Source organism: Pavona decussata, unplaced genomic scaffold (genome assembly GCF_977016875.1).
Source record: "Pavona decussata unplaced genomic scaffold, jaPavDecu1.1 SCAFFOLD_128, whole genome shotgun sequence".
Classification (NCBI taxonomy): domain Eukaryota; kingdom Metazoa; phylum Cnidaria; class Anthozoa; order Scleractinia; family Agariciidae; genus Pavona; species Pavona decussata.
In genome coordinates, this window is record NW_028145542.1 from 452,071 (window position 1) to 471,346 (window position 19,276).

The 19,276-nt window shown below is 37.4% G+C and overlaps 5 protein-coding genes across 6 annotated transcripts in view; 2 read left to right on the forward strand and 3 right to left on the reverse strand.

The window, feature by feature from the left end:
* The window catches only part of LOC146468817 (ras-like protein 1), a 348,000-nt gene that overhangs the window by 311,290 nt on the left and 17,434 nt on the right, over positions 1 to 19,276 (reverse strand). The window lies entirely within an intron of this gene.
* Positions 1 to 19,276, reverse strand: part of LOC146468819 (uncharacterized) — a 349,521-nt gene that overhangs the window by 278,668 nt on the left and 51,577 nt on the right. The gene's annotated exons all lie outside the window — the stretch shown is intronic.
* Positions 1,008 to 18,472, forward strand: LOC146468829 (uncharacterized). The gene is made up of 6 exons (XM_085124067.1): positions 1,008 to 1,078; positions 1,607 to 1,681; positions 1,793 to 1,983; positions 5,410 to 5,535; positions 8,056 to 9,663; positions 17,433 to 18,472. The coding sequence occupies exons 1-6, from the start codon at positions 1,008 to 1,010 to the stop codon at positions 17,798 to 17,800; spliced, it is 2,439 nt and encodes an 812-aa protein (XP_084980193.1). The 3' UTR covers positions 17,801 to 18,472.
* Positions 11,227 to 12,437, reverse strand: LOC146468830 (uncharacterized). Its single transcript, XM_085123908.1, has one exon. It carries the CDS (start codon positions 12,231 to 12,233, stop codon positions 11,451 to 11,453), a length of 783 nt encoding a protein of 260 aa, XP_084980034.1. The 5' UTR covers positions 12,234 to 12,437; the 3' UTR covers positions 11,227 to 11,450.
* Positions 12,707 to 14,971, forward strand: LOC146468831 (uncharacterized). Its single transcript, XM_085124068.1, has one exon. The coding sequence runs from the start codon at positions 12,707 to 12,709 to the stop codon at positions 14,969 to 14,971; it is 2,265 nt and encodes a 754-aa protein (XP_084980194.1).

The window sequence follows — 19,276 nt, forward strand, 5'->3', positions numbered from 1 at the left end:
TTGTCGAAGAAGTGGATGAGAATTTTGATGCGAGAGCAATTTCTGAGAGAAGAAGGAAGCGATTCTCTAGCATTCCTCATTTTTCTGTATTTAAAGGTAAAAACGAAACGAAACTGCCGGCTTTAAACAGCAACAAATTCCTTCTAAATCACCAACAAGACCGAAGACAACCTGACGTTTAAATACTGTGCCTGGGTTTTCTGTGTTAACTGTATATATGCAAGCTTCTCAGATATCTCTGCTCATGGTCCAAAGAAAATGAGGCAGTCAGTCATTACTAAATTTTACCCACTAATCCTACTTATCCCAACGGTCCTTTTCGACAGTAGAAAGACTTTATCGCTCCAGAGGTTCGGCTCACATTGTAGTAAAAAAAAGGTTGTGTTTTTGATCGGAACAGACCTTTGGGATATGGAAAATTAATCGTTTTAGTCTTGAAAGGAAAACAAAAATTTGTTTAAAGTGCTGAATAAGGTAAAGTATCCCAACAGTTCGTGAATTCGGCGGAAGGAATTTGTTTTCCAAAATAAAATCTACTACATAAAAATTAGGCTATAAAGGTACACAAATGTGTAATTGAAAGTGAACGGAAAATGAAAAACAGTAAGCCACATTTCAAATATTTGCCGTTAATTATAATTTTCTCAAAGGGGTTCCGTCGCCGTTCGACTGACTAGTAGTAAGCTTGAGCGTCTTGCTTTTTTTCTCGAGAGAGCTACCCTAACTCACTCCCGCAAATTGTGTACTTTTATTTACAAACACAAGTCAGAAACAATAACTCTTTGTCTCGTTTTCTAAAGAATGCATTAGAGTGCTCGAATGATTAGGTGTCAACTTGAAAGCTTTTGATAAATTCAATTATTTGTCTGAGATCAGTTATAAAAACAAAGTTTCAAAGGATGTCGAATTATAAGGTTTGTCATCACCCCGTTACTCTTGTGAAAGATATTAAATAACATTTGATGAAAAGGCAAACAACACAATATCGTTTTCTTGTCGTTAGATACATGATAAGGACGGAGTTGGAATTAGTAAACTCTACATCTCTCCTTGGGGCAGCTAATCTGGCTCCTGAAATGTGAGTATCAAAAATCCTGCTCCGCGTTTAAACAGTAGTTTTTTTGTTATCAAATAGTAAATAGTGATACTCTTAATTAATAGATATTCCAGTTTGACACCGTGTTTTCTAGAGGAGTTTTTGAACTTTTATAACTTTTAAAATAAATTTACCTGGAAACAATTCGCTATGACAGTTTTCACTTATTTTCATCTCGCAGTGTCAACTAAATTATGACACGTATTATTTTTGGCAGAAAAAGGAATCTTCCTGTTTTGAGTAACCTAAAGCAAATATGTTTGCAGTACACTGTCACTTAAAAAAAAAAGAAAGAAAACCAAATGGCCTCCATTTGGACACATGTCCTCATTGTACTCCTCAAAGGAAACATCTTTTGGCGTACCATCTTTCGCTTGGGTGCTAATGTCATAGCCTTGATAGTCTATAAATAGGCTCGAGTAAATGACGTAATGGTTTTTTTTTTCAGTTCAATTTCATGATTCAATGAACCCGTTGAAAAGCAAATAGCTATGTATGTACCTTTTGCAGAACTGTGAAAAATGGAAAAATAGGTACCATGAAATTCACGGGTACAGATGGAAGAGAGCGCTGCAAAATCCAACTGTAAGTGTTAAACTAATTATTTTCTGAATATATTATCGAACAATTCTTAGCTTGATCGATTTCAGCTAAGTATTCTATTATTTCTTTCCTTTTGTTGTGATTTGTTTGAAGTGGCCTGGGGGAAGGCGAATCAGAAGATATCAACCTTTCTCAAGTGTCGTATGCAGCTAAGGAGAGCATGAAACAGGCTTTTGTGGCTGCTGGGTTTGGAAATACATCACTAGGAGAATACAGACTCCTTCCATGCCCATCCGGCACGATTTTGAAGTTGGGCATTCGTACCTGCCAGGAGTGCCCAGCAGGTGAGTCTCTTCAAGTGTCTATCTTGTATAGACGATCTTTTTAAAATCACTGTTAAGTGTCTTAACAAAGTTGTTTCCTAAGAAGAGCCGGCTTATCATAAATGACCACCACTGCATTAAAGCTGGCAAACAACTGATTTATTATAACTGAAGACTTTGACAAACATTTATAATAAAAATAAGCGATTAGGAAATCGACGTTTCGGCGACTTTTTGTCGTCATATATATTGCGCTTTCCTTGCATATTTATTGGTAATGACAGACAAAGTAGCTTCTAAACGTCGGATTTCCTTATCGCTAATTCTCGTCTTTAAACAATTGATTAATTTAAAATCAAAAATGCTGATTCATGACTCTTTCATTCATTCATTCATTCATTCATTCATCCATCCATCCATCCATCCATCCATCCATCCATCCTTTCATTCATTCATTCATTCATTCATTCATTCATTCATTCATTCATTCATTCATTTGTTCGATATACGCTGCTGTTTTGACTATTTAAATGTGGCATCTTTCGCCTGTTGTTCATGAGTATTCTGATCTTATATGTTTGCCCACTCCCTCGAATAATCAGTGTCCGGGTTATGGCATGTGCAATAAAGGCGCTCAGCAGAACAACCTGATCATAGGATACTGATCTAGGCAAGGTGGACATACGGTTTACAGGCAAAAACAAAGTAGGCATTTTGGAAGGGGTGTCGGGAATGTGATACATTGTCTTACTACGTATGGTTTAAAACATTTTCACTTAGCTTGGAAGGCAAATGGGGTAAGGATTCCCCGGAAAAGTGATGAAAATTAAAACAACAACTGTTACAACAACTCTGTTGAACAGCATGAATTTTCAAGGTCATTTCCTTGGCACAATTTGACCTACCTACTCATAATAAAAATAAACAAATAAATAAATAAAGATATAAATAGAGTTGAAGTCCACTTTATCAAGATTTCAGGACACAGAAGATACATGTTCATAAAAACTAACCTTGACGGAGTGAAATGTTTATTCAAAGCGATCCAGGAAAATACATTTGAAGAATAGTTAAGATTTATATCGTTTTTAAGCTTAGGCTTCAAAATTTGATACTTAGAGAGGGCCATTTGGATGGACCAATCAGATAGGAAAACGTGACCGATTGAGGTCATGACATGGATTCTACAAGAAACCGATGAAAATTGCCCATAGAGTAAAAATTGACTATAGAGTAGACTTCCTTTATCTCCAACAAACAAGGAAAACATTTTTTTGTTGCAGACATACAAGTTTGAGATAGCCAGTTGTAACTTTACTTTAAACTCTACCATCCCAAGAAAATGGTTTTATTTTCAGGACAGAGGTGTTTGCTGTACCTTTTAAATACTCTCAATTTCCCAAAAAAATGCATTTTCACTTATCTCTATAAAAAGGAAGGGAACATTCGTTTGTATTTTTGGATGGAATAAGAATAAGAAACCGAGACAGTACGAGCGCCTCCAGAAAGGAAGTTAGAATTTTCATGTCCGCACTTGATAAAAACAAAATAGTGGATTATTTACAGAGATGATTTGATCATAGAATCATGCTCAATAGGGTATCATAGTTTGCCGCCAAACACAGAAAATTAAAAGCATTGTACCGTAACATTCATACTTAGTACACTGACAACCTGATATAAAACCACAAAGGATTAACGTTTCCTGTTCTTTACTAAAGACATACCTTGCAATGTGTTAAACATGATTCATTGGGTGTATTTTTTTAAACCAAAAAAGATATGTTCTACAATATACAGTTCTATTATAACGTTAATGAAAGCTTCTTCCAGTGATGCTCAATTTTTATTGAAATTGAATCTGCAAAATAATGAATGCTGTTCTGGAAAAACTTTATCTTAAAGGGACAGTATCACGCTATTTTTAGCAACACACTGAAAATCGAAGAGACGCTATTCCGTTGATAGCAGCCAAGATATAATAACCAAAATTGCATTAAAAGAATATCACAATGCCAAGAAACTATCAGCTGGCAGATGACCAAAATAGAGATGGGTTCAAGTTTGAAAACGTCAGGCCAACGTTTCCAATTTTGGCTGTCGTAATACACTAAAAATCGGTTGTACTATATTTTGGTTCAACCTTTCCGTCAAATATATTTTTTTAATTAGCGATTTAGAAATTAACTGTAACACAGTGTTCGAAGTTTAAATTTAGTGAATCTTTGCCCAAAATCATGATTTCTCCCATGATACTGGCCCTTTAATTTATTTAGTGTGCTTCAGAAATCACATTCTTGACTCCAGCAAGTTATCTTTATATGATCAAACTTAACGCGTGCAAGCGTTATTTTTTCCTTAAACATTAAAGGGAATTTACCTCTCAATGCATTAAGGTCAAATTATATAAGGAAAAGAAAAGGGTCTGTTACGCCGCAAAATAAAATACTAACGCAAAATGTAACAAGAATCGCCGCAAAATGTAATAACATCGACGCAAACTGTAATAAAGTATTCAACGCAAAATGTAAGAACTTTTCTGACGCATAATGTAATAACGCAAAATGTAATAACTCACGAATGACGTGTATAGTATTTCGAAATCAGTATTATGATTCAGTGTACGTTCACCTGTGCATAAATTGAATAATAGGTGTACACGTTTTATTCTCAACTCTTAAAAGTTTCAGATTGGGGTACTGATGTTTTCTTACCGTATCTACTTATTGTGGCGCTTAAAAATGTGACTTTTTTGGTGCTACGCTTCTTTAAAACAGTCACTTTTGGATACGTAAATGCATAATAGGAATAGACTCGGTTTCAAAACTCTGTAGATCGGACACGGGCACAGCGAAACCTCTCTTTACGGACACCTCTCTAAATGTAATAAAGTATTCAACGCAAAATTTAAGAACTCTTCTTTTGAACAAGCGTAGCACCAAAAAGTCACATTTTTAAGCGCCACAATAAGTAGATGCCGTAAGAAAAAACCAGTCCCCCGATCTGAAACTTTTAAGACTTGAGAATAAAACCTGTACACCTGTTATTCTATTTATGCATAGGTGAACGTAAACTGAATCATGATACTGATCGATTTCAAAATACCATTCACGTCATTCGTGAGTTATTACATTTTGCGTTATTACATTATGCGTCAGAAACGTTCTTACACTTTGCGTTCAAAAGTTCTTACATTTTGCGTTGAATACTTTATTACAGTTTGCGTCGATGTTATTACATTTTGCGTTAGTATTACATTTAGTTGCGGCGTAACATCCTTTAAAATGCTTTGATTGGTTATACAAAAATGTCATGGGAGCTCAATAACTATAGTGAGCTGCTCGTTTATCGCGTACCACTTGTGTGACACTCCCGCTATTTCCCTGCTTACCTAGAAAGCATGGTTAAGGCTTTTAAGTTTTGAGTATTTTTTGTTTAACATTTTAGGAGGTCATTATTCGGACACTGAAGCCTTTGTCAGTGACAGTTGTTTACGATGCCCTAAAGGAACTTTTGTGTCTGAGAACGATGCGCCTGGGAAGAGCGCCAGCGATTGCAAAGCCTGTCCACAAGGTAATACCATTATCTTGTTAAAATATCCAGAGTGTTTAAAGGGGTTAAAAATCTACAGCGAAACACAAGGCATGTAGTAACCTAACCCAGTCTAAGATTCCAAGCCCTGGAGAGGTTTTGGGGCGTTGCCCCTTCTTTCACTTGTCCCGACGCATGGATGAAAAACCAAACGTGTCGCTGCAGAGTTTAATCATCCCTGGCCAAGATACTCAAACGTTGGTGTTTCCTTTTCTTTCGTTATTCCGCTAAACAAACGAACAATTGTCCTGACGGGAAAAGATTGAAACGATTTGCAAACATGGGCAACTTTCAATAAAATAACAACTGGAAACAACAAAGTAGTGTATTTGAGTACACTAATTATGTAAGGGTTATTGGCTTGGAACAAGGGGATACGTGATATATTCCCCTTGCACCCGAGGGTACGCCACGAAGGGAATATATCACATATCCCCGAGGACAGGTCAATAACATGCTTATTTTTTTCTGTTGGTAAGGTTTCCTTAATAGAATTAAAGACCTTAAATAATTAAATGCTTTTTTATACCAGGTCGAAGTCTAATACATAACATTTTTTGATGGCAGTTGTAGGCAGTGAGATTTCGATGTTCTCTGTTCTCAACTGTTTTCTGAACTTTGGATTATTCACACAACAATATGTATAAACAATTGCTTTTGTCTGCTGGTATGCGTGGTAAACATGTTTGCCACTCTTGCATAATCACTGCATTCAGTACACTACGCGTGGTTGAGCGGCTGTTGTTAAATTTTGGAAATAGTGTCCAGTCAGCTATCGTTCCGTGTGGAAACAACGATACGCGATTGTGAAGATGAAGTATTTTTGACCGAAAACTTCTTAGACTGTCTTTGCGGAACGGAATCGTGACCGTATTCCTGCAAATGTAAAGAAAGCTACCAGCGGCACAGTACGAGTAGTAGTAGTAGTAGTAATTGCTTTATTTGCATGACCACAAGATTTACAGTATTGCAAAAGCTTATATAATCTAATTTCTAACAAAACAGTGTAAAGTATCATAACAATATATAATTAATTCTAAGTTACATCATCAATATCCAACAATAGCCTGTCACGTATAATCATACATGAAGAAATAAACTTCATAACCAGTTTGTTTACATTATAGTCTTTAGAGTTCATCAGTAGTTTCACAATGTCTGATGTCGATTTCGTTTAAATATCAGGTATCATTTTACTTATGTCTTCATAGAATGTCTGCCTCTGTAAAGAGTAGCAACTACATTGAAACAAGAAATGAGTTTCATTTTCCACTTGATTTGATTGACACAACTGACATAATCTTAACTCTCTAGGAAGATGATCTTTCTGATATCTACCAGCTTCAATTCTGAGTTTGTGGTTACTTAATTTAAACTTAACTAGGTTTCGTCTATCAGGAAAATTTCTTAAATGAGTTAAATAATTAGACGAAGAGTATTCATTCTTGAAAACCTTATAGAACTCTAACTTTTTTGAGTGTTCAAGGTTGTGTTGCCAGAAACGTAGATACTTGTTTTTCATATTAGGTTCAATTTGCCTTATTGTCTCATTGCTAAAATTTTCAGGATTTAGATCAGATGAATAGTAGTAGTAGTAGTAGTAGTAGTAGTAGTAGTAGTAGTAGTAGTAGTAGTAGTAGTAGTAGTAGTAGCAGCAGCAGCAGCAGCAGCAGCAGCAGCAGCAGCAGTAGCAGTAGCAGTAGTAGTAGTAGTAGTAGTAGTAGTAGTAGTAGTAGTAGTAGTAGTAGTAGTAGTAGTAGTAGTAGTAGTAGTAGTAAAAGTTATGTTGTTCATTTTTTCTTCAATAGTAAACGATTAAGCACTCGTTGAAATTTTTGAGAACACTGAATAAGGGGAATAAGTCGACCGATATATGGCGAGGGAGGGGGGAAATATATATCCCTCCCCCTTCGTCATAATCCCCTCGTCCGTGGTTATCAGCTATTGTTTTCAGCCCCGCCCTTTCCCTTTACAACCAAAGCCGCACCCAGCTTTTGAGACAGTTAGTAATTGACAGGGGCTATTGAATATATTCAACCGAAAAGAACAAAGGAAACCGAGCCAACCGAAGAATAAGAAATATTAATTTATACTGCGCTAAATAATTCACCTCACATTTTTGTAAATTCAAGGTGGCTCCTAAACCCCTCCCATAACATCTTCTTTTAGTGAATTTGTAAGAAGGTGCTTATTGGCATGCTGGTTACAATTCCATAGTAAAACGTTGGGATCCGAAGGCTCGTTTCTGTGTTATGCTAACCTAAGCTAAAACAATGGATGTTTTTAACGGCTATATTTTTGCTATGGTTACCTATTGGGTCGAAAAATTGACTATTATTGCACCATTTACTGATAAAGAATAGCAGTACTTATCGATCAAATTATAACTGAAGAGAAAAGCTGCAAACCGTTATGCGCGACCTCAAAATCAGACACAGAGACAAAAAGCTATACATGCATGGATAAGGAGATTAAAAACTATACTTTATTATTCGTAAACAGGGACTGATTCTAGCTCTTTTGCTGGATTTCGAGCTTGCAAATGCCTGCAGTCGTTTCATCGGACAGATCTGTTTGGGGAATGCAAACCATGTGGTGGTGATGGTTTAGAATGCGCTGATGACTTCGCAACTTTAAAGTCTGGTTTCTGGTGGAACTGGGAAAATGAGACACACAAACATCTCTATAGAGAATTCACAAGCAATGTCCTTAATGTTACCGCTGAAGTTAATGCACACATGAATGGCTCGCTACCCAATCGGTCGTTAACTAAGTACCCACACGCTCTACCGAAACCTCATAGATGTCCTCGCCAAGAATCCTGTACTGGAGGTATAGATTCTAACTGCAGCACTGGATACAAAGGTCCGTTGTGTGAAGTATGCAGTGATCGCTACTACAAGCAATTTAAAAGCTGCGAACGGTGCCCAACAAAAAAATGGATGATCGGGCAACTTTCTATCACAGCTGCAGTCATTATCATAATAATCGCTATCCTGGTATGGTCAAGCAAAAAGAAAAGCAAAAAGAATTTCGGACGTTCTTCAGTGGACATTGTTCTTGGGCGGCTCAAAATCGTTATTGGTTTTTACCAAGTAACGTCTGGACTGCTTGAAGCATTTGCATACATTGAATGGCCCGACTCTCTTGCCCTCATCGGAACATATTCCCAGGCTTTGCAGTTAAACGTGTTCCAGATTGCGCCTGTTCACTGTCTCTTTCCAGAATTGAAAATTGATGCATTTGGGGATCTTTTTTCCATACTCACGCTAAACGCTTTAGTTATCATCCTGTCGATCTGTGTTTACGGAATCAGAAAGTTATACCTCAGATTGCGTTCCACCTTGGATGACCAACAGAAAGCCCTAAAAATGTCTCAGACAAAAGAGTTCATCTACAGAAACGCTTTTTTCATCCTTTATGTTACCTACCTCAGCACGTGTTCGAAAACAGCAGCCGTACTGCCTCTCGCTTGTCGCACGCTTTGCAGTGACGATGAAAAGGATGATTGTAGCAGATATTTAAAGGCGGACTTTGGCATAAACTGTAATAGTTCAAGATACAATCGTTTAGTTATCGTCGGATACGTTGCCGTTGGTTACGTGCTTTTCCTGCCAGCAGCTTCCTTCCTCACTCTCTTCTTGAGTCAACGAAGGGCGCTGCAAACTATCCGAGACGACGACGAAGGTGGAAGTTGCGACGACGACAATGAAGCAAAAAGCGCTGAATTGCTTACGGGATTACGATTCCTGTTTGAAAATTACAGGCCTTCTGCATGGTACTGGGAACTTGTTGATACAGTGCGCAAGGTTATCCTGACATCTGGTTTAATCCTAATCGGCAGTGAGAGCAGGTCCTATGCAGGAATCGCTTCCATCATTTCAGGTATCTATGCAATTGCCTTTGCCGTCAAAAAACCAGTGGTAGATCCGTTCGAGAACAGGTTAATGCTAACATCTTTAGTGGTCACTTTCACCAACTTGGGAATAGGAGCCGTGAGTAAGATTCCCAGCGAAAACATCCCTACATCTGTGGATCATTCCGTGGATAAAATCATGTTCGAGTTACTGGTGGTTGGAGCAAATGCCTCAGTGATCCTTCTTCTAATTGGTAAGTGCCTTTTTGTAAGTCATCTTTTATCTAATTCAGCCTGGAAAGAGAGGGTGGGGAGACTGATCTAGATTTAGCTCGTGACGTTTAAAATACGAAAGCAAACACCACCAAACTTGGTGACTTTTCCTAAGATGTATCAGCTTACAATCTGGTATAACAGTAGTTTTATCAAGTGGATTGCAGTTATCATGCCGACAAGATATTGACAACATAGTCACCCATTATGCTTTGCACTCCACGACAGGGAAATCTATCGTTCTCTCTTTTATAAAAATTCAAGGGTTTTTTTGTTTTTGTTTATTTATTTATTTATTTATTTATTTGTTTAATTTTTACACGATGGAATGAAATTCTGCTGCATCTTGCCTTATACAACACCTTCTGGATTTAATTCACCATCAACACACTTTTAATTTACCAGTGGTTTTATTTGATGGATTAATTCATCATTGGAACATCTTCTTTGATACCCGTGTGTAGACACGATGGCCCGTTGCTGGGCAACTTTCCTCCGCGACGCTGTTCTGGTCATGTGATGTGGTTAGTCTCGAAAATGGCATCCGTAATAATAATTTATGTAGATATATTCGTCTGACGTTGTTCCAGGCCAATATCCTTATTGTTCGTTTGTCATTTGAATTTGCATAAATTATAACTCTTTCTCTGCATGAAAATCTAACTGGGAGGGGATCTAAGGCTGTTGTGTCTCCCGAGTATCCCCTAGCCAGAGTACGAACATGGCGGAACACAGGCCAAGGAACGAAAGGAATAACTGGGTTGGCTAAGCTGGTGTCTTTTGATCTGCTGTAGCCTCGAACCTATGGCTTTTCCGATCTCCTTCAAGTACGAATCAATCAGTGGACCACACATTTCCAATTGTTTCCGACCATTTCCTCTAAGAGCGAATCCATGTTTGTCATACCGTAATTCGGCTTGCTTTTTGCGCTCCTCAACGACTTAATCCAGCTTCGCTCAATAGAGAACTTTAATTTGATCATTGAAGTATTCCAAAATGTTGCTCCTCTCACGGTAGCTCTGGGACGTGCCCTAAAATCAAGCATAGAGCTTTCGTTCTTGTCACCCGCCAATCTCGTACTTAGAGTCCTCGGGCTCTTTGGCCAGCGGTCGGTTGCCAGGAGAGACTATGGGGAACTGTTCCATGTTCCAGATTTTCAAGACACCCCAAATAAAACCCATTTAAAGGTTTTATTTTATGGCGTCATGGCTTGTTGTGTAAAAGGATGTAAAATGTTATTGTCTTATCCTGTACGAATTCGGTCATGCGATTTATTTAACCGAACGTTGTATTTGGGCGAACCCCTTGATGCCATTTCTTCTTGTGGTCTATGGCCGTCAAAACTTAGGATACCCAGTAAAACATGTTTTTTTGTTTTTTTTTTTTTTTTTGTTTTGTTTTGTTTTTTTGCAACTGTACTATTTATTTTTAAAAACCAACAATATTACAAAAAACATTGGCATGTTCCAGTTACATCAAGCAAATAATTACCAAAGGAATAACATCAAAACAAAAAACGAAGACTATGACAAAAACATTCAGAGCGTGTAAAATTAAGCTTAAACAGATAAACAAACAACTAATTAAAGTAGAAGAAGTGGAAAAACAAAAACAGAAAAAAATATATAGAAAGTGCATAAAATCCCTTCATCGGTTTGAGTTGTAAGTGGCAAGCGGGCACTGAAAACTTGTTGGGCAGCTAGACCACCCGCCTCAAAAAAAAGAATAATTAATTTTAGAGATAACTAAAGAACAACACAGTTACTCATCATTCTGTGGCATCCAGTGGTTTTCCGCAAGGCCAGAAGTCACCATTCATATACAGCTTATCCGGCTGGCTTCTGTTAAAAGAAGCTCTCATGCCATTTCGTCGTGCCTCCTTAAATACTGCCATCTGATCCTTTCTGAGCTTGATGATTTCCCGAGGAAGATCGCGGAACATCTGGAAGTTGCTCCCCTCAAGGCGCCGTCCCAAGGCGAATATTTCTTCTACATATTTGAGACGAAGGAACCTGGCAATGATAGGTCGCGCATCCGTATCATTATTTCTTCGGCTAAGACGGTGTACCCGTTGGATTTCGACAGTGTGGGCGTTTCGAAAACCAAGTTCTTTTTCCATGAACTTTCTAAGGATTTCTTCGGTGTCTTCTTCGCGTTCTTCTCGAATGTTAAAGAATTTAATGTTCTCGCGCCTGGAGTAAAATTCGAGGTACAGATTCTTTGATATGAGGTCGTTTATTTGGTCGCGCAGCAGCCTTTCTCTCTCCAGCATTGAAGTAATTCTTTTATTCTGCTCGTCAAGCTTTTTCGATAAATCTTCCTTGTATTCTTTGCATTTGTCACCGTTGAAGCTGCATGATTTCTGGAGTTCGGCGATATCTTTCTTAGCAGTTGCTTGAAAATCTTCCAGTTTCGCAGTCCTGACTTTCAAATTCGCTAAGTTGGTCTCAATATTTTTAACGGAGCATTCAATAGTATCCAGTGTGCTCAGCCTAGCGAGAATAGACTTCAGTTGTTCTGCAATAGCCTCTATTTTGTCGAAGGCCTCCATAGTTTCGTCTTTCGCTTCGGGATCTCGGTTGCACGTGTCTTCCACTTCTTTAAGCTTTTTTTGAATCAGGTGAAGCAGAAGGTTCGTCACTAGAACTTGCAGAAGATCTGTTTCTGCGTTTTCGTATGTAGTTGGATAGAGTTTCAGCCATGTGTTGCTTCAAAAACAGCTTTGAGGGCGGACGGTCGGTAGCGAGCTCCTTACTCCGCCGTCACTCGACCCATTCCCCCAAAACATGGTTTTAAGTATTCGATATCCATACAGATATTGAATAATATAAAATATTCCATAAATATTTGCATCGTGCCATGTATCGAGGGTTGAGAACACAAAAACCATAATAATGCAAGTTCTACTGTTAATCTTTTTCGCACGTTGATGACAAATTTAGACCGTAAAACAACATCAAAGCCGTGGTTGACTAGGATCCTTTTTGGTGGCTTACTACAGGTGTTGCACTACGTGAGCGGAATATGCGCGCTCTCCCAACACGAAAGCATCACACGCGTGCGAAGCGATGCGAGCTTGCGACCACGCAAGCAAAAAAAACAAAACAAAATGGCGGCTCTGTGAAAAACGAATCATCAGTTCTTGCTCGCGGTTTAACCTTTTGCCCTACACCCAGACGTATTAATTGGTCAGAAGTGTCAGCTGACATTAATGACTTCACACGACGCACGCGACTTACGGAATACTTTCACGATTATAACAATGCCTCTAACCCAACTAACCCATTCCGCAACAAAAGTTCATGGACGCCTCCCACTAACAGAGATTCAGCATTAAACGCATACATAGATGCTATCAAACATGACATCTCCACCTCTAATCTCAATCATATAACCGACAACTTAACCTCACATGAACGACAATCATTACGGAATCTTAAGAAACGACAAGACATCGTTATCAAACCGGCCGACAAAGGCTCTGGGACGGTAGTGATGGACAAAACCTGGTACATAGACGAATGTAATCGACAGCTTAACGACGTTAAATTCTACAGAAAACAAGACGGAGACATAACTAACCAAATTCAACAACGAGTTACTATTTACGTTCAACGCATGCTCAAAGACGGCTACATTGACGAAAAGACGAAACAATACCTTATACAAACTGACGTTAAACCTGGACGCTTTTACATTTTACCTAAAATTCACAAAACTGGTAACCCAGGACGCCCCATAGTTTCATCTAACAGCCACCCTACTGAACGCATCTCACAATTCGTTGACTACCACATTAACCCTCTCGTCTCTTCCTTGGATTCGCACATTAAAGACACTACTGACTTCCTTAACAAACTCTCTAACCTTGGGACTCTACCTAATAACGCCATGCTTGTCACTCTCGACGTTTCATCATTGTACACCAACATTCCACACAACGAAGGAATTGATGCTTGCCGTCATTTCCTTGAAACTCGTACGGACAAACACATTCCTACTGAGACACTTTGTGACCGTTTACGCATAATACTGACCATGAATAACTTCACATTTAATCCGCAACACTATCTTCAGGTCCATGGTACTGCCATGGGTACTAAGATGGCTCCTTCATTTGCTAACCTTTTTCTCGGCATTTTCGAAATTAACGCTCTCTCTAATGCTCCTTTCCATGTCCATACCTGGTGGAGGTTCCTTGATGATATTTTTATGATTTGGACTGAAGGTCTAGATCATCTTAAAATATTCATCGATTACCTCAATAATATTCATCCCACTATTAAGTTCACTAGCAGTCACTCATTAACTAACGTTCCTTTTCTCGACGTAATGGTATCTCTACATAACGGCACTATACAAACTGACCTATACACTAAACCTACAGATAAACACCAACATCTTCTTAGTTCATCATGCCATCCTCAACATACTAAAACATCTATTCCATTTAGCTTAGCTCTTCGCATCCGCCGTATCTGTTCTACTAACGCTACATTTCAAATCCGCATTAATGAATTAAAAGCTTATCTCCTCGCACGAGGATATCATAACACCTTCCTTGACTCACAATTCCTACGAGCTGCTAATATTTCTCGCACTGACGCTCTGCAAACTAACCGTAACGACTCTATTAACCGCATACCTTTTGTCGTTACATATAACCCAGCACTTCCTCACCTCTCTAATATATTACGCAAACATTTTAACATATTACTTTCCTCCGACCGTTGCAGGGAAGTTTTTAAACACCCACCTATCGTCGCTTACAGACGCACTTCCAACCTTCGCGACATTTTAGTTAAAGCACAGCTACCGACTGTCACCGCTCCTAACAGCACTAATTCACCACCAGGATCTTTCCGCTGTGGACAAAATTGCGCCACTTGTCCTTACATTACTAACGGTCTTAAACATTACACATTTTCTTCCACAGGCGAAACCCGTAACATCACTTCACACATAACCTGTAACACCAAAAATTTAATCTACATGGTACAATGTAACCGCTGCCATTTACAATACATAGGTGAAACTAAGCGACGTCTCAAAGACAGATTCAACGAACACAGACGCCCAGTTGACAAAACTAACATTACATCCAAACCAACGACTGTTTCTGAACATTTTCTTTCTCAACCTAACCACTGCCACACTGACATGCAACTAATACCACTTGAAGTTATCCACTCCTCACGTGATTCAATCAGAAAAGCCAGAGAGTCTTTTCTTATAGATTTAGCGGGAACCTTGGAACCCCACGGTTTGAATAGACGTGATGAATTGTAATTTGTTTATTTTATTTTACTTATTTCCTCATCCTTTGGTACCACCTTGTAAACGCGTCATTTCCGCCGTTCCCATGTATTGCAACATCCTCCATAATATAATATTGTAATTTCATTTATATCATTTAGTAACATCTAAACCTGAAGAAGGCTGGTTTGGCCAGCCGAAATATTGTTTTAAAATATATTACGTTGTGTCAGCTTTGCAGTAGTCTTTAGACTTCTCATCGTCTATTTTTCAAGTTTGGCTGATTAGATCTCCTGTGAGATCCAACGTACAAGCAAGCAGGATCTTCGTTCACGGCTTTTGCAGTTTTTAAAATTTTCATTCTGTGAAAAACCATTTTCCCTGTATTTCGAGTAGGTTTCAGAGGTGTGCTAAGTAGCTAAATTATGTTTGGGCTTAAAAACTAAAAAAAACGTGTTGTCTCATGGTTGCTGGTCCTTAACAGCCTTGAAGCCTTTGCAGAGCTGCCGAAAATCCCTGAACACGAAGGTAGCATGCGCTCACCAGTTGGAGCGCGCGTGCACGCTGCAACCCGGGTTTTCCCTGAAACAACCATGCGCAATGGATTTCCTACCGTAGATTGCGAAAACCATTTTTTCTCGCTAAATTTCTACAAATCTCGCCGTACAACCTACATTCAAATATTTGCTTTATTTTAGAAAGTTTCAAATAAGGCAAAATTTCAAAATCTTGTCATTTGCCAAATTTCTACCTGACAGAGGTTCGTGCTCTTACGTACCTGCAAATACGTATTTTTGCCCACTTTCCAAATCCTGAGATTTTAAAGTAGGGTAGTTCGGCCAGATTTAGAACCAGACAACTCTAATGACAAACTTTATTTCTGACTCAAAAGTATCTCAATTGTATTTATTGTGCTAAAAAAATTACAAAACATCTCCTCCTAGCGTTCTTCTTAAGTTTGATTCAAGGCCTTCTTTCACACCAGAAAACTGAAGTAAGCCACCTCAAGTCTGTTCAGTCCAGTCCTTCGCATTTCGCGTGCCTGACTATAGATACGGCAAATACAATTTCTCTTTCTTATCCTTACGGATGGATACTATCTCTTCTTTGAAACAAACGATATGTGTGCAAAGACGGCATTCTGTTAAGCCATTTCTCATTAGCTGATCGGACAGCGCCGGGTATCATCCGAACATTTCTAAATAACTTTCAAGTGATTCAAATCTATTCTAACGATCACAAGACCTCTAGACAAAACTGAAGAGCTACAAGCCATCAAGGTATCAACTACACTGTAACTGGGTAGTTGTTCCCAATAAAAATCTACAATGGCCATACTAGTACTCAAACAAATCTTAGGCATCTCAAACAGGTAACATTTGATAAACGTTTCATAGCTATCAGCTAAAAAAATTAACTTTGCCACTTCTCAGCGGACAGTTTAAATTTTGGCCAATCCTCAGTTACTGTGTTTTCAAAAGGTAACACAAGTTTCCCTGGGATGTCTCTGAGGAATAGGCCTTTTGCAACAGTTGATCACGTGACCAAAAATTGGCAAACTTGCCAATAGCTGCAGCTATATGAACTACAGAAATACAAAAAGCATATTTTTGTTAGCTAGAACACCAATTTTCAGACCAATAACCTTTAAGGCTGAGATTTCAGGACGATTTAAATGTTGGAAAAATTGTAAGGCCTTGTATGGAAGCGAGAACGGCCTACTATTCAGTCACGTTTTACGTAGTTAATCGTACAGAAAGAAAGAGGGTGACAAACTTAGCCGGAATATACATTTTCAGACCAACAAAATGAAAGCGAAAGATTTTGTGCCAGTTTAAAAATTGGAAAATTTACAAGGATTTATATGGAAAAGCACTAAAGCGTGACTGGATGGCAAGCTGGCTTTTTCTCACACAAATCCTTCTAATTTTGAACGTCCATAAAAATTTCTCTTTCAAAGATATAAGCCTGACAATTCGCATGCCAGGTTATTTTTTTTTTTTACGCTCTTTTTTCAGTTTTGATAAAATTATTTGCTAAAGATAGGTAAATCATTGTGTTTAAGAGAAGTAGGTAACGTGATCAACTGTTGCAAAAGGCCTATTGGGGAATTTCCGTATTTCATTAATGTCTAAATAACGAATACGAGGAAAAAAAGAGAAGCAAACCAACGAGTATTGCGTAGACCTTTTTCATTAATGGTGACCGAGTTATTATTGTTTTCAAATATGTTAATAGGCCTTACTAACTTCATTTTAAAGTAAAAATTCAACTGAATTTTGCCTTTGCTAGCGAGCCTATTAAGGCTAATTTCCATGAAAATAAATTAATAATTTATCGGCTGCCATTTATGGAAAAGGTCTATAAGTAAAAGCAATGAATACCCTATGAGGCAGGTTCAAAGGTTTCGAATTTTTAATTTCTCAATCCTAGAAAAAGATTCTTTAACTGTCGTATTACAATTTACGTAATTTAGTTTATTTTGTCTTTTCAGTCCAGTACATTATCTACATTTATCGTTACATCAAAGAATGGCGCAAAAATCCAAAATGGTCCCTATCTTGTTGCCTCGCCCTGTTGTTACCTTTGAATGAACTTCAGGGCGAAATTCGAGGATTGGCTGGGACTAACGTTCTTAAGCAACAACTTCAGACAGGTAGAATTGACATGCCGTCCATGACAACCGCCATAAAAGACAGTGGCGTGGTCAACTTCACCCTGGAAGAAGAGGAAGAATCAACTGAGAATCCTTCAAGGAAAGAGGACGAAGAACGGCCCGGCAACGTCGAATCCCACACTGATGTGACCGTCGTCACTATCCACACCGCCAAACCACCAAAATCATACGATACTAAACTTTGAGCAAATGATACGCAATCAACATTGTAAATGTTTTGCTGTGGTGGTGATTGTGCTTGTTTTTTGTTTGTTCGTTAATTTTATTTTGTTTTCTTTTACTTTTTTATGTTCTTTTCTATTCACTTGCGCAAAAAGAAACGCAGCCTTCAGTTTTTAAATATAATTTATAGGGTAGAAGTGTAAAACGTGATCCAGGCGTCACTCCACTCTGAAATAATTGTATGATTTAAGTACGTAGAAAGAGCGGGGTCTAGATTACATTGCCAACGCTGTTACAAAAAATCTATCCGAGAGACATAGATACCTATTAACTGCTGCTGTTCTGAATCACGAGTTAGTGAGTGGAGTCCAAGTGAAATAATTTCAATAATCAATTAAGTGAATCATAATTATTCCTAACAAATACAATTATTATTACTGATCCATTAGTTCATGAGTAGACAAAAATTAAGCTATGATCCAACAGGATGAATGACTTTAATAGTAGCGAATCCCAATAAATAACAAAGGGAAAAGCAAACATTAGGGGATAATAAATATACCCTCTCTGTGGCATGCTAATTAAAGAGTTATGGGATGCTACCTTCCATAAGAGTAAATCGCCTGAAAAATGGTTCATAACAAGAAAGATTTAGTCGATAACATAAAAAGAAAAGATTTAGTAGATAACTTAAAAAGAAAAGATTTAGTAGCTACGAGATATAGTAGATAATATAAAAAGAAAAGATTTAGTAGCTACGAGATATAGTAGATAATATAAAAAGAAAAGATTTAATAGATTACATAAAATAAAAAAAAAATTGGGTAGATCACATAAAAGAAAGGATTTATTAGATAACATAAAAAGAAAAGATGTGGTAGATAACATAAAATAAAAAGATTTGGTAGATAACATTAAAAGAAAAGATTTAGTAGATAACATTAAAAGAAAAGATTAAGTAGATAACATAAAAAGAAAAGATTTAGTAGATAACATTAAAGGAAAAGATTTCGTATAGATAACTTTAAAAGGAAAGATTTAGTAGATAACATTAAAAGTAAAGATTTGGTATAGATAACTTTAAAAGAAAAGATTTGGTATAGATAACTTTAAAAGGAAAGATTTAGTAGATAACATTAAAAGTAAAGATTTGGTAGATAACATTAAAAGAATAGTTTAGTAGCTAGGAGAGATTTAGTAGATAACATGAAAAGAAAAGATTTAATAGATAACATTAAAAGAAAAGATTTGGTATAGATAACTTTAAAAGAAAAGATTTGGTATAGATAACTTTAAAAGGAAAGATTTAGTAGATAACGTTAAAAGTAAAGATTTGGTAGATAACATTAAAAGAATAGATTTAGTAGCTAGGAGAGATTTAGTAGATACATGAAAAGAAAAGATTTAATAGATAGCATTAAAAGAATAGATTTGAAAGATAACATCAAAAGAAAAAAATTAGTAAAAAACATTAAAAGAAAAGATTTGGTAGATAACAT

Coding starts and splice junctions, on each gene's coding strand:
- LOC146468830 (XM_085123908.1), bottom strand. CDS start 12,233: ATGGAGGCCTTCGACAAAATAGAGGCTATTGCAGAACAACTGAAGTCT.
- LOC146468829 (XM_085124067.1), top strand. CDS start 1,008: ATGATAAGGACGGAGTTGGAATTAGTAAACTCTACATCTCTCCTTGGG. Junction 1,079..1,606: donor GCTAATCTGGCTCCTGAAAT/GTGAGTATCAAA, acceptor TACCTTTTGCAG/AACTGTGAAAAATGGAAAAA. Junction 1,984..5,409: donor CTGCCAGGAGTGCCCAGCAG/GTGAGTCTCTTC, acceptor TTAACATTTTAG/GAGGTCATTATTCGGACACT.
- LOC146468831 (XM_085124068.1), top strand. CDS start 12,707: ATGCGCGCTCTCCCAACACGAAAGCATCACACGCGTGCGAAGCGATGC.